We start from the raw sequence: 14732 nt of genomic DNA, 5'->3' as shown, positions 1-14732 counted from the left end.
TTATACTGACCTCAGGGGACTATCAGTTTGTCCTGTCCTGTGGCGCGGCTCCAGACAAGCATGACAGACAGGACAAATGGATATCAAATCATGCTTTTAAAGCTTGGTTGGTGACATGAAGAAAAACTGAACACAGAGAGGGGGGGCACGACACAGAACAGCTGCAGTTACCATGACACCGTTCTCACATGGATAGGAAGTAGATTAGTCTGTTTCCTGCGGCCTGTGGGCTTGACTTCCTGTGGATCAGAGGGAGGGCCTCTTATCTAGGGAGGGGCAGTAAATCACTGGCTAACCACAGACCACAAAACCCTATGTCAGCCACAACAAAACACAGACTGCATATCTCTGCAATGATGGTAGGCCATCATTGTAAATAATACTTTGTTCTTAACTGACTTGCCTAGTTAAATAACGGTTAAATAAAAAATAAAAAATATCAGTAGCCCGACGACTCACACTAAATGATTCTACTGCTGCTCTGTTGTCCGCCACATACTTTAGTCTGAGACTGCCATCATTGAAGTAATTTGTGGTGATGTCAAAATGAGGGGTGTTGTACAAAACAAAGTCATCAGCGATTGGATTGTCTCTAATCAATCAGAGTAAAAAAGCCAATGACGAATTTTCTAACTGTCGCTTTACCCACGTGTGTTCTGGCTCTGGCCCAACCCATTGGTTTCTGGACCAATCAGCTGGCCCTGAACGGGTTGGCATTCGGTGAAGGGTTGGGGAGGTACTCAGATACAGACTCATTGCAGAGAAGAAACTAACGTCCGTGGGCGTGGCGTAGTGTTTGGCCGGAGCAAGGAGTCTGGGTAGCCAGGCAAGTACAGTCGTGGTCAAAAGTTTTGAGAATGACACAAATACTAATTTTCACAAAGTCTGCTGCCTCAGTTTTGATGATGGCAATTTGCATATACTCCAGAATGTCATGAAGAGTGATCAGATGAATTGCAAAGTCCCTCTTTGCCATGAAAATGAACTTAATCCCCAAAAAACTGTTCCACTGCATTTCAGACCTGCCACAAAAGGACCAGCTGCCATCATGTCAGTGATTCTCTCGTTACCACAGGTGAGAGTGTTGACGAGGACAAGGCTGGAGATCACTCTGTCATGCTGATTGAGTTAGAATAACAGACTGGAAGCTTTAAAAGGAGGGTGGTGCTTGAAATCATTGTTCTTCCTCTGTTAACCATGGTTACCTGCAAGGAAACACGTGCCGTCATCATTGCTTTGCACAAAAAGGGCTTCACAGGCAAGGATATTGCTGCTAGTAAGATTGAACCTAAATCAACCATTTATCGGATCATCAAGAACTTCAAGGTGAGAGGTTCAATTGTTGTGAAGAAGGCGTCAGGGCGCCCAAGAAAGTCCAGCAAGTTGCGGGATCGGGGCACCGCCAGTGCAGAGCTTGCTCAGGAATGGCAGCAGGCAGGTGTGAGTGCATCTGCACGCACAGTGAGGCGAATACTTTTGGAGGATGGCCTGGTGTCAAGAAGGGCAGCACAGAAGCCACTTCTCTCCAGGAAAAACATCAGGGACAAACTGATATTCTGCAAAAGGTACAGGGATTGGACTGCTGAAGACTGGGGTAAAGTCATTTTCTCTGATGAATCCCCTTTCCGATTGTTTGGGGCATCCAGAAAACACCTTGTCCGGAGAAGACAAGGTGAGCGCTACCATCAGTCCTGTGTCATGCCAACAGTTTAAGCAACCTGAGACCATTCATGTGTGGGGTTGCTTCTCAGCCAAGGGAGTGGGCTCACTCACAATTTTGCCTAAGAGCACAGCCATGAATAAAGAATGGTACCAACACATCCTCCGAGAGCAACTTCTCCCAACCATCCAAGAACAGTTTGGTGATGACCAATGCCTTTTCCAGCATGATGGAGCACCTTGCCATAAGGCAAAAGTGATAACTAAGTGGCTCGGGGAACAAAACATCAACATTTTGGGTCCATGGCCAGGAAACTACCCTGACCTTAATCCCATTGAGAACTTGTGGTCTATCCTCAAGAGGCGGGTGGACAAACAAAAACCCACAAATTCTGACAAACTCCAAGCATTGATTATGCAAGAATGGGCTGCAATCAGTCAGGATGTGGCCCAGAAGTTAATTGACAGCATGCCAGGGCGGATTGCAGAGGTCTTGAAAAAGAAGGGGCAACACTGCAAATATTGACTCTTTGCATAAACTTAATGTAATTGTCAATAAAAGCATTTGACACTTATGGAATGCTTGTAATTAAACTTCCGTATACCATAGTAACATCTGACATAAATATCTCATAACACTGAAGCAGCGAACTTTGTTAAGACCAAAACTTTTGACCACGACTGTATGTCAGACCACAACACAAAACAGAGGGGCTAACTGACCACAGGCCTGTAATATCAGCCACAACACAGAGGGACCTGACTGCCCAATACAGAGATCTAGGCCTACTCATACACATTCAACCTGCTAGACCTTCAGAGCTTTACCAAAATAGGCTGTCAATCAAATATGGACCTCAAAGCCAGTTCCACTGCATTTCCCCCCTCATTCTTCCCCTCTAATCAGGGACTGATTTAGACCTGGGACACCAGGTGGGTGCGATTAACTATCAGGTAGAACGGAAAACCAGCAGTAGTCCGGACCGCATAGGTTAGGATTTGAATACCCCTTCAACCAACTCGCTTTTCAGCCACAGTGAGTCTGCTGAGTGGGTCAACATCTGTCTCCTAGTACCAGTCTAACCCAAAGAGGTTGTCAGAGTTGATCTAATTAAAAAGAACCAGAGGACATAATGTCCATGAAAACTAAAGTGAATATAACTCCTCCATCTCTATATGTTCTCCATTTGCCTGTCCCTCCCATGAGACATTATGCTTCCACGTCTGCTGTTTGTCATCTCAAAAGATGACCGTTTTTCTAGGCATATCTATTACCTATATTATGACGCATTACACCATTATTATAACGATATGATATCATAATAACAGGCCATCATATAATGGCACCATTATTATGACCTAATACCATATTAATGGCCTGATCCCTTTGCCTTATGTCTTTGTGTGAGCGTGTGTGTGTTTGTCCTGAGTGGGAGAAAAACTGCCCTACAGCCACAGTGAGGTTCTCATGAGACGCTACACAAGGTCAGGTCTCCACCATTCCTCCAGACTCCTACTTTGAAGCCCCTCCTAATCTAATAGAGCCACAACTGGGAATTAGGATTCATTCTATTTTTCAGTTACCACTTACACCAGATAATTTCTTTATTGACAAGGATTAGAGTTGGATGATGAATTGGGCTAATGATCCGATCCCCATGTTGCTTTTGGTGCAGTGAGGTCATTATCAAGTGTTTTTGAGCAGTGTTCCATCCTCCCAATGCCGCAGACTGAGCGGAGAGGTAAAATAGTCTGCTCCTCTCTGCAGTAACACCACCAGACAAATCAATGCAGAGCTCTACCTGCTGTGCACCACGGAAACACATCCGATGAAACAACTAGACCTACATAAAAAAAACAGTCAAATAGCAAAGACTTCATCCTGAGATAACACGATGAAACAAACGGCATCAAAACACTCCAACAGCAAAGTGTTCACCTTCAGTTCACCTCCTTGTCTGTAGTCATGGGACCTTGAAACAGATCATACCTCTGGCAGTCATGCTCCTCTACTGGAACACATGATCAACGCAGCAGCCTCGTGTGATCATGGAGGATCAACGCTCGCAGCTGAACCAACAGGTCGGTAAGGTCTGGTTCTCCACAACAACTAAGGATTCAAACATTATCCTGTATTTGTTCACTAGCCGATGACCTTCTGTTTGTGTAGATAAGAGATCAAGGTACCCAAGTGTTTTCTGATCATCGCTCCTTAGAAATGAAAGTGTCTGTCGTCACAGAGAGATTACAGGGAGAATGATGGGTGGAGTGGATCAAAGTGAATTAGAGGATATCATTCCCTTCTTAAAAGAACACAAAGCTATATTCTATAAAACACTGTATGAGAATCCAGCTAAACACTTTAATTTCCAATAATAGGTTGCCGGGCAGACTCGAGACTCGCATGCTTTCCACATCACCAAACAAAACAAATGTTATGCTTTTAATAACACTATTAGCATTAGCAATGGCATAGTGTATCTGTTTCCACATGGAGCTACAATAGGTTATCCTAAACCGGAGTCCCTGAGGCCAATCCTCCTCTGAGTACGGAGTGTAACATGTATCTGGCGCTGGCTCACATCCCTCCCTGTCTGGTCACTAGTAAGTAAACAAGACTTTGGCTGCGTTTACACAGGCAGCCCAATTCTGATCTTTTTTTTTTCACAAATTGGTATTTTGACCAATCAGATCAGCTGCAGAAAAAAATCTGATGAGAAAAGATCTGGTCAAAAGACCAATTAGTGGAAAGAAAAGCTGAATTGGGCTGCCTGTGTCAACACAGCCTTAGTGTCCTAACGAACAGCACTACTCAGGACATTACGGGTGCAGTGAGGACAGTGCAGAGGGAACACGTCAATGAAATTGGACAAGAATATGTGATTGGAAGGTAGCTAGGTGAACAGACTAAAGTATTGAGCAAAGTATGGAAACACACACAGACAGACACACACACACACACACACACCATTACGCCTGCTATTCAGACACAGCAGGGAAGGCCATTCTCCAGAACATTGCAGAGGAAAGAACAGAGCAGTGAGGAAAGGCTTTCACTAAATAAAGTTACTGCCTGTGGAGAGACAGTCAGTCTCTCACTCTCTTCTTCTTCTTCTTCTTCCTCCTCCTCCTCCTCCTCTCTCTCGCTCTCTAACCAACTGTACGCATTAATGCAGTGGCAGACCTGGGGAGCCCCTCACATCTTCAACAGTCTTGGCACGTGCACACTTAACACACACACACACACACACACACTACTGATTCCCATAGTCTGATTAATCACGTTGGGGACAATTGGAACTGCGACCAATGCGCTCTCCCTCTATTGGGCCATCTGTCAGCATCTGAAATATCACTGACCTGATTTACCACTAACCTCCCATTCCTAGCCAGGGTTCAGTGCAAAGCCTGAGTGTGTTCAATCCAATCGAAACGTTACTTATTGACAATGCATTTTTAGTACAACTTAATGCATATCTCGTTGTACTTTATTTATTATACACATGCCATGAATACACAATTCCAAAATACTAATACAGACTGCAATACACACACACATTTACTTGAAGCGGGACACAGACACATCTTACAGCAGGAGACTGCAGAGGGAGGCGTGTGCTCTCCTCTGTACCCAGGCCCGATGCAGAAACACAGGCAAGCCCACTTGATTCATGCCTGGCGCCCATAGGGCTAAGTCGTGCCTGGCGCCCAGGGCCCATAGGGCTCTTGTCAAAGTAGTGCACTACATAGGGAATAGGGTGCCATTTGGGACGTACCGTACAATGTGCTTCTACATCTTCATTACTTGCTCTTTGGGGTTTTAGGCTGGGTATCTGTATAAGCACTTGCTGACAACTGCCGATGTAAAAATGGCTTTATAGATTGATTGATAGACAAACAGCCTTTTCACAGCTTATTGTTAGCAGAAAATTATACTCGTATTCACAGCAGGTGGTTTCATTCATTAGTGGCTTGTGGCGTGGAACCAGAGGCGTGTTGTGTTTAGGGAGGAAGTGGAAGAGCAATAGGACAGTGTTGCTGAAAAGCCATAGAGTTTAGAGTGTCTCTAGTGAATCACACCACAGCCTTGACAGGGGGCTGTCATCACCTGCTGGTGTCAAAACAATCAGCAGTAGAAACGTTACAGACCATTCTTACTCTCGTCTCCCGCTGTTGAGAGCCAGCTAGAGCGAGAGCGAGTGAGAGCGAAGTGGAGCTCAGTTGGTAGAGCGTGGCATTTGCAACGCCAGGGTTGTGGGTTCGATTCCCACGGGGGGCCAGTGTGATTTTAGTGTCTGCTAAATGACTAACAAAAAAAACACAGGAAGCTTTTCATCAGTGTAGCAGCTCCACCCAGCCAGCGACCCACTTATAGATCTGTCTTTACTTCAACCACAGCTCACATGATCTCAGAGGTGGAAATTAGTGTGGACACAAACGTACACACACTGCTGACAGATGTCCAGGAAAAGTTGAGTGGCTCTTGTATCCCGGTGGAAACACCTGCATCTCCTCCTGACAGCTAGCAGCCTATTCCCAGCTCTTATCCTATTAACAAAGCTCTCGCTCTCACTAACTCACTCACACACACACCGCTTCTCTCTCTCTATCCATCCATGTCTCCCTCTCTCTCAGACCAGCAGATCTCTTTTTTGATACTCTCTCTCGTTTTCTCACTCTCTCGTTCTACATCTCTCGCTCCGCTCACCTCCGTCAGATTGCTCTATTTAGCCTGACACACAGAAACCTCTCTCGACATCATTCCAATGCAGCACCATTCTCAAATTGAAACTCCAATCCTTAGGGTGCATCTAGACGTACACCACAGCTTGTTTCATTAACACAGCCTATTGAGAATTCCACTATGGAGAGTGCTGCAGTAAAGCCGAGACCGCTAGCTATGTCACTTCTCCTTAATGTTGCTTCGTGGCCTCGTCTGTAGGCTCCACACACACACAGGCACCACAAACAGGCCTAAGCCCCAAAACCTGATCTGAGTTAAAGAGGCGGGGCTAGAGCCTCCACCTCTCATCCTCCTCCAATGAGAGAGCAGTATTCACCAGTGGGCGTGGAGAACAAAGGGAGCAGGGCATGTTTCTCTAACTGTTTATTTTGTGGTATTCCCCAAGCACTCCCCCAGCTGCCAAACTAAGCTAGAGGAGAGGACTGCAGCACACACACACACACACAAACAGACAGACAGACAGACAGACAGACAGACACACACACACACACACAGCCTTGTCTGTCTACCGAGGCGGTCTGACTGGCTCTCTTTGCCTACGCATCCCCCACCTACTCTCCAAGTGTCAGTTACAGGTCATATCCTCCAACCACTTCCCTATTCTCATTCATTCCTCCTTCCTCCTCTCTCACTTCAAGAAACCAGCGTGGGAAGCAGGGGATGGAGAGTGAAATGAATCCACACTGCATGTCTTAAACATGGCTCCTCATCCTTAGCTTTCTCTACCACTCCTGGGTTGCATCCCAAATGGCACCCTATTCCCTATAAAAAAAGTGTACTACTTTTGACCAGGGCCCATAGGGAATAGGGTGCCATTTGGACCGCATCCCTGTGTGAGCTACATAAATCGTCCAATGTGAGTAGTATTCACATCCAAAACACCCTTATGAAGGCTATTGCAGCTAGCTGAAACGTTCTCTATATTGTGGTTAGTGGTATATCAAATCACTCGGGAGCTGCATATGCTGTGTGCAGGCTTTCATCCTTTATTCTAAGTGTATACATCTGCTCGTCCAGCAGGTCCCTCCCTCCTCGGGTCCCAAATGGCACCCTTTTCCCTATATAGTGCACTACATTTGACCAGAGTCCTATGGGCCCTGTTCACAAGTACTGTGCTACATAGGAAATAGGGGCCATTTGGGATCCAGCCATACTGTGTGCGCCAGTGCAGAAATTATTTGAAGGCTAAAGGGAGAGAGGGATAAGTGAATTAAAGATGCTAGGTGAAAACAACCTGGTCATTGATGAATGGGATCTGTAAAGTAAATGTGTGTGTGTGTGTGTGTGTGTGTGTGTGTGTGTGTGTGTGTCCTTTAGAGTGAGCCCCTCTGTGACTCCACACAGCCCAGGAATAATAAATGAGCTGTATCATTCCTCATCTCTGGCAGCATTCCACCTGCTGCTGAGGTAATACTGTAGAAGCCAGTGTGACACACAGAGGTGAGAGACACAGCCATAAGGGTGGTCATTAAAGGTTTCAACCACAACAGCAATATCCCAGTGGGCAATATTAGCTAGTTGAAGCAACGTCATGCTGACGTCTTATTTGTTACATCATGACCGGCCAGGTTGGATACTGAAAGAAATGGGACGGTTTTTTTACACCGGTATTTTTAATTACCAGAAAAAGTAAAATGTTCTCAGTGGGAGGTAGAGGACTCTGAATTATGGTATGTTTTTGTCTGGTGGGAAGAGTGGTGGAGACACTTCCATAGTCCTCAGTGGGTTTAGATCTGTCATGCGTTCAGAGTCTGAGTCAAAGGGCTTAGAGTGCATACAGGGTTACGCTACACTAGGCTAGCTGCCTGTTCTGGCTGGCCAGCCACTGTGAACTAGTGTACTTCAGGGAGCATGCACTAGGTAGGGCACTGACTCTAGGGAGTGTTTACTGAAACAGAGGAGGAAACATCAAACAGTTCTCCTTGGATTGGTTCTGTCTCCAGGTACACTTGGACAAAGGGGAACTGAGAGGAGAATCCCAGTGTATTAACGGGTGTCACGCCGACACAGGCTGGGTCGTGAACACAAACACACACACACACACACACACACACACACACACACACACACACACACACACACACCCTCCAGTGGCCCACTGTCTGGGTCCCATGGGACCACCTCAACACCAGAGAGAAAGAGAGAGAGGGACATAAATCTCTGTGTCCAATCTCTCTAAACCCTCTTCTTGGAATGGCATTGGACAATCAAAGAGCATCAAGTTCCTTCCGAGATGTAGGGATGTACGAGGGCATGGAGGTCATAAGGCCTGCATAATGGCCCAATACATGGGCTGACCGGCAAGGAATTTGAGAAGAATTTCAGCAATCCTGGGCAGTGCAAATTGCAAAACAGCACACCATGCACTGCTGTCAAAACATAAACTGGACAAAATAGGCCTAATTGTTCTCAGTCCAAAATGCTGCTCTTTTTCTGTTTGAGAAAGATATCCCGATCTAAAAATGTGGCAGTGATTCAGCCAATTATATTTTTTCAGCCTACGGTCCAACTTGAGTCCGTGCCATCAGCAGCGTGCCATAATAATCACCCACTAATTCACAGCACCGTGGTACAGTATGTATGCCCTGAGATACAAAACACACTCCAGTTAGTGAACCCATTTATAGCACATGCTATTAGCTCACTGTATGTGTCAGATGCTACTCTCCAAATGGCCATAGCAGAGAATCAGAAGAGATAGCAGTAAAGGAAAGCCAACTGAGTAGCACTGCAGGGCTTATAACATTATATACATGTGTTTCTTCAAACACTGACTTATCAACCCAAATATGAATGTGCAACAAACTCAAGCCGATTTCAGAGGTTTAATAATGTAGTGTCTCGGGTGCGAGTGCACACCTACGTACACACACAGGTACACACAGGTACACACAGGTACACACTGGTACACACGGGTCTAGCAGCGTAGTGTCCCGAGGGAAGGAGGCGCCAACAAGTAAAGCCTGTTCAGCCTAGAGCTGTGAGTCACACTGGCTTGGCAAACTCCATCACAGACAGTAATGACTTGTTCTGAGGGAAAACGAGACCTCGAACTGTGTGTGTGTGTTCATAAGAAGGGAAGGAGGAGGAAATATTTCCAAAATACTCCAGAAGGGCAGCGGGAGAGAATGTGAAAATCTCAACTGCCGTCAAACAAAGCAGCCTGCCAGCGACAGTAAGAGAGGACAAATATAAAGTGTTTCCATAAAGCGCGGTGGCTTTGAAAATCGAACTCACTTGATGAAGCAGCGGGCTCCTTCGAACGTATATCCCTCCTCCCATCCCGTTGGTAAATCTATGCAGGAAAGAGAGGGGGGAAGAGGGTGGAGTAATGAATAGGCTACGAGAGAACTATATTGCAACACACACAAGCGGCTCTTGAGATAGGAGCAGAGATCTGCGCGTGACCGAAAACACCGTTTCCCACGCCAGCCCCTTACGCAAAATGTATAGCCTACCGCTATGCTATCCATTAATGATATAGCCTAGTGCGGATCATAGAATAGCCTCATCGTCATGTCCATTCGTATCCGTTATTCAACCTATTGTATTGATAGGAGCTATTTAAATGTAACATTGTAAAAGGCTGTTTCCTAAGCATTCACTGTGTGAGGACCTATGCATTCCGCTCACGATTTCTTCCCTCTGTTGCAGTGGATATGGAATGGTAACAATAACATCCTTACCCGCAAGTGTAGTCATTTTCACAACAATACAAACATTTGTTGAATTCAACATTTGTAATGAGTTACGCATCAATGTTTCATGTTATCATTTTATCAACAGCTGTAGTTACAATTGTTACAAAATAACTGCCCACTGCTTCGACTACGGGCTTAATTACAGTGTAGGCTACAACCCTGGCAAGTGGCAAACAATAATGTAAAAAACTAACTTATTCGTTTACGATTGTGAATGCCTACGTGACGGAACTTTCAACAACTCTGTCGCAATGCCTAGGTGACATTAGTTGACCGCTCAACTTGGTGATCCTCGCGCAGAGGAGAGAGATAGACGGCTGTTGCTTGCGGCAGGGAGTCTTCGCTCAACGTTTCTCGGTGGTTTCTGAAACCCTTTAAAACCGAGACTCTTGCGGTATGTAACGAATGGAAGAGTTCGATGAGAACCGTTTTTACCTGGGGTTTTTCTGTGCCCCGTTATGACGGCCTCTCCGGTGACGGGATGCAGCCAGGTCGTACTCTTGGCTTCTTCACTGTTGGGTAAGATACGGGGAGAAGGTGAACACGCAAATAACAGACATAAACAAACACGTCGAAACAAAGCCAATACACTTCCATGTGCTGTATCCTGAGAATATTTACTTGATGAAGAATATCCTTCCGTCCGGAGTAACCCCATAACTCCAAGAAGAAGGCAGGCAGGAGAGCCAGTCAGGGTTTAGATCCGCCGCCATGTCTAGCAGAGGACGGAGACTGGAATGCGCGTATCCGTGCCTTCGGCGCGTACTCGGAAACCCTTAGCAACTGGGCGCGGGGAACCTCTGGGGGGCGGGAGCGTGCTTGCAAGGTAGAGAGGTCTCCTCCTGTTTTTACATTGTTTTCAAAACTTTTATTGAAACTAATTATATTTTGTAAGTACATACTAAGCAGCATAAACACTAGCATATATAACCATAGCCTATGATTCAGAAAAATAGCCCACCTCAGTTATTTACATGCTAAAGATGTAAAATTCAATTTCATATGGGATTGAGTAATACAGTTGAAGTCGGAATACACCTTAGCCAAATACATTTAAACTCAGTTTTTCACAATTCCTTACATTTAATCCTAGTAACAATTCCCTGTATTAGGTCAGTTAGGATCACCACTTTATTTTAAGAATGTGAAATGTCAGAATAATAGTAGAGATAATTATTTATTTCAGCTTTTATTTCTTTCATCACATTCCCAGTGGGTCAGAAGTTTACATACACTCAATTAGTATTTGGTAGCATTGCCTTTAAATTGTTTAACTTGGGTCAAACGTTTCGGGTAGCCTTCCACAAGCTTCCCACAATAAGTTGGGTGAATTTTGGCCCATTCCTCCTGACAGAGCTGGTGTTACTGAGTCAGGTTTGTAGACCTCCTTGCTCGCAAACGCTTTTTCAGTTCTGCCCACACATTTTCTATAGGATTGAGGTCAGGGCTTTGTGATGGCCACTCCAATACCTTGACTTTGTTGTCCTTAAGCCATTTTGCCACAACTTTGGAAGTATGCTTGGGGTCATTGTCCATTTGGAAGACCCATTTGCGACCAAGCTTTAACTTCCTGGCTGATGTCTTGAGATGTTGCTTCAATATATCCACATAATTTTCCTTCCTCATGATGCCATCTATTTTGTGAAGTGCACCAGTCCCTCCTACAGTAAAGCACCCCCACAGCATGATGCTGCCACCCCCGTGCTTCACGGTTGGGATGGTGTTCTTCAGCTTGCAAGCAACCCCCTTTTTCCTCCAAACATAACGATGGTCATTATGGCCAAAAAGTTCTATTTTTGTTTCATCAGACCAGAGGACATTTCTCCAAAAAGTATGATCTTTGTCCCCATGTGCAGTTGCAAACCGTAGTCTGGCTTTTTTATGGCGGTTTTGGAGCAGTGGCTTCTTCCTTGCTGAGCGGCCTTTCAGGTTATGTCGATATAGGACTCGTTTTACTGTGGATATTGTCACGATCGTTATATCCAGTAGACCAAGGCGCAGCGTTGCAGGCACACATACTCTTTATTGAGTGAAAACACGATCAAAACAAACAAAGACGGTAACGTGACAGTTCACGGTGAAACTAAACCAACTAGAAACAAGAACCCACCAAAACCAAAGGAAAAACCGACAGATTAAATATGGCTCCCAATCAGAGACAACCAGCCGACAGCTGACACTCGTTGCCTCTGATTGGGAGTCACACCGGCAAACATAGAAAATAGACAACCTAGAACACCCACCAAAGAAACAGAAAACATAGAATGAACACACCCTGGCTCAACATAATGAGTCCCCGAGCCAGGGTGTGACAGTACCCCCCCCTAAAGGCGCGGACTGCGACCGCGCCTAAATACGAGCAAAAACAGGGGAGGGCTGGGTGGGCATTCCTCCTCGGCGGCGGCTCCGGCTCCGGGCTTGATCCCCACTTCCTCTCCAACCCCCCAAAGTACCCCTGGTCCTGTCTAGCCCCGCTGGCCGGAGCCGGACTGACGACACGCACCCCTGGCTTGGTGCGTGGAACAGGAACGGACCGGACCGGGCTGACGATACACACCCCTGGCTTGGTGCGTGGAGCAGGAATGAACCGGAATGGGCTGGCGACGCGCACCACAGACTTGGTGCGGAGAGCAGGAACGAGCCGGACAGGGCTGACGAAACGCACCACAGACTTGGTGCGGGGAGCAGGAACAGGCCGGACCGGGCTGGCGGCCGCGCACCACAGGTTTGGTGCGGGGAGAAGGAACAGGCCGGGCCGGGCTGGCGACGCGCACCACAGACTTGGTGCGGAGAGCAGGAACGGACCGGACAGGGCTGACGAAACGCACCACAGACTTGGTGCGGGGAGCAGGAACAGGCCGGACCGGGCTGGCGACGCGCACCACAGGTTTGGTGCGGGGAGCAGGAACAGGCCGGGCCGGGCTGGCGACGCGCACCACAGACTTGGTGCGGAGAGCAGGAACGGGCCGGACAGGTCTGACGATACACACCCCTGGCTTGGTGCGTGGAGCAGGAATGAACCGGAATGGGCTGGCGACGCGCACCATCGATCGTTATATCCAGTAGACCAAGGCGCAGCGTTGCAGGCACACATACTCTTTATTGAGTGAAAACACGATCAAAACAAACAAAGACGGTATGTGACAGTTCACGGTGAAACTAAACCAACTAGAAACAAGAACCCACCAAAACCAAAGGAAAAACCGACAGATTAAATATGGCTCCCAATCAGAGACAACCAGCCGACAGCTGACACTCGTTGCCTCTGATTGGGAGTCACACCGGCAAACATAGAAAATAGACAACCTAGAACACCCACCAAAGAAACAGAAAACATAGAATGAACACACCCTGGCTCAACATAATGAGTCCCCGAGCCAGGGTGTGACAGATATAGGTACTTTTGTACCTGTTTCCTCCAGCATCTTCACAAGGTCCTTTACTGTTGTTCTGGGATTGATTTGCACTTTTCGCACCAAAGTATGTTCATCTCTAGGAGACAGAACGCGTCTCCTTCCTGAGCGGTATGACGGCTGCGTGGTCCCATGGTGTTTATACTTGCGTACTATTGTTTGTACAGATGAACGTGGTACCTTCAGGCGTTTGGAAATTGCTCCCAAGGATGAACCAGAGTTGTGGAGGTCTACAATTTTTTTTCTGAGGTCTTGGCTGATTTCTTTTGATTTTCCCATGATGTCAAGCAAAGAGGCACTTAGTTTGAAGGTAGGCCTTGAAATACATCCACAGGTACACCTCCAATTGACGCTAAAGCCATGACATAATTTACTTGTGTCATGCACAAAGTAGTCCTAACCGACTTGCCAAAACTATATTTTGTTAACAAGAAATGTGTGGAGTGGTTGAAAAACGAGTTTTAATGACTCCAACCTAAGTGTATGTAAACTTCCGACTTCAACTGTATATCAATCCATACAGTATGTCCTTGTAGCCTAGGGCTACTGTATTCACCAATAGAATACTCATCACACAAGTGTGCTAAAGATTATACAGATGGTCCGTCTGTGCTGTTCCATATTATCACACATGCCATCCCAGGTCAACCTTGTACCTCACTGCATGGTTCAGCTGTCTATAAATCTTTCTCCCACCCAAACAACCCTCCCCCTCCTTACCCCTCCCCTCACCCCCTCTCTAGAGGTCAGACAGAGCAGAGGGTCCCGAGTAGATTGGATGCATGTGTGTGCGTGTGAACGGGTGCATGTATGCGAGTGTAGAAGTGCAAGTGTGTGTATGCATGAGTGGTTGTGTGTCTGCGTGTGGGTGTGTGTGGGTGTGTGTGTCATACATGAAAAGATGGTGAAAACGCAATGCAGATAGGTTAGCTAGGATGCCAACACCACGCATATGATATTTATCCAACAAACAATAACAACATAAATGAAAACAATAACACTTCAGATACATGTCCATTGTCCAAGCCAATGCCAAACAAAGGATACCCACTTGATACCGATCTGGGGTCAGTTTGCTGTTCCACCTCCATAATGGTTAAGGTTAGGATTTGGGGAGGGTAAGCTGATGCTAGATATGTTGTCTGAGAAGGGGAACGTCTACCCACCCCTCAGGCCCCCTTCGCCTTGTGAACTCACCACTAAATCCACCCAATT

The 14732-nt window shown here is 46.4% G+C and overlaps 1 protein-coding gene across 12 annotated transcripts in view; it reads right to left on the bottom strand.

Moving 5' to 3' along the window:
- LOC121546201 (pleckstrin homology domain-containing family A member 5-like) overlaps window positions 1-10881 on the bottom strand; it is a 183370-nt gene extending 172489 nt beyond the window's left edge. For 7 of the 12 annotated variants that reach the window (XM_041857279.2, XM_041857280.2, XM_041857285.2 and 4 more), the window contains exons 1-3: window positions 10726-10864; window positions 10540-10616; window positions 9641-9698 (exon numbers count right to left, since the gene is read on the bottom strand). In XM_041857279.2, coding sequence (XP_041713213.2) covers window positions 9641-9698; window positions 10540-10616; window positions 10726-10817 — 227 coding nt within the window. In that variant the 5' untranslated portion in view covers window positions 10818-10864. Of the gene's footprint in view, window positions 1-9640; window positions 9699-10539; window positions 10617-10725 lie in introns of all 12 variants that reach the window. The other 5 variants (XM_041857289.2, XM_041857290.2, XM_041857291.2 and 2 more) reach the window with 4 other exon arrangements.
- Window positions 10882-14732: the final 3851 nt, after the last annotated feature.

This window comes from Coregonus clupeaformis, unplaced genomic scaffold, assembly GCF_020615455.1.
Source record: "Coregonus clupeaformis isolate EN_2021a unplaced genomic scaffold, ASM2061545v1 scaf0692, whole genome shotgun sequence".
In the NCBI taxonomy this organism is placed as follows: domain Eukaryota; kingdom Metazoa; phylum Chordata; class Actinopteri; order Salmoniformes; family Salmonidae; genus Coregonus; species Coregonus clupeaformis.
Note: the sequence above shows the minus strand (reverse complement) of the source record. Positions and strands in the feature narration are given on the sequence as shown.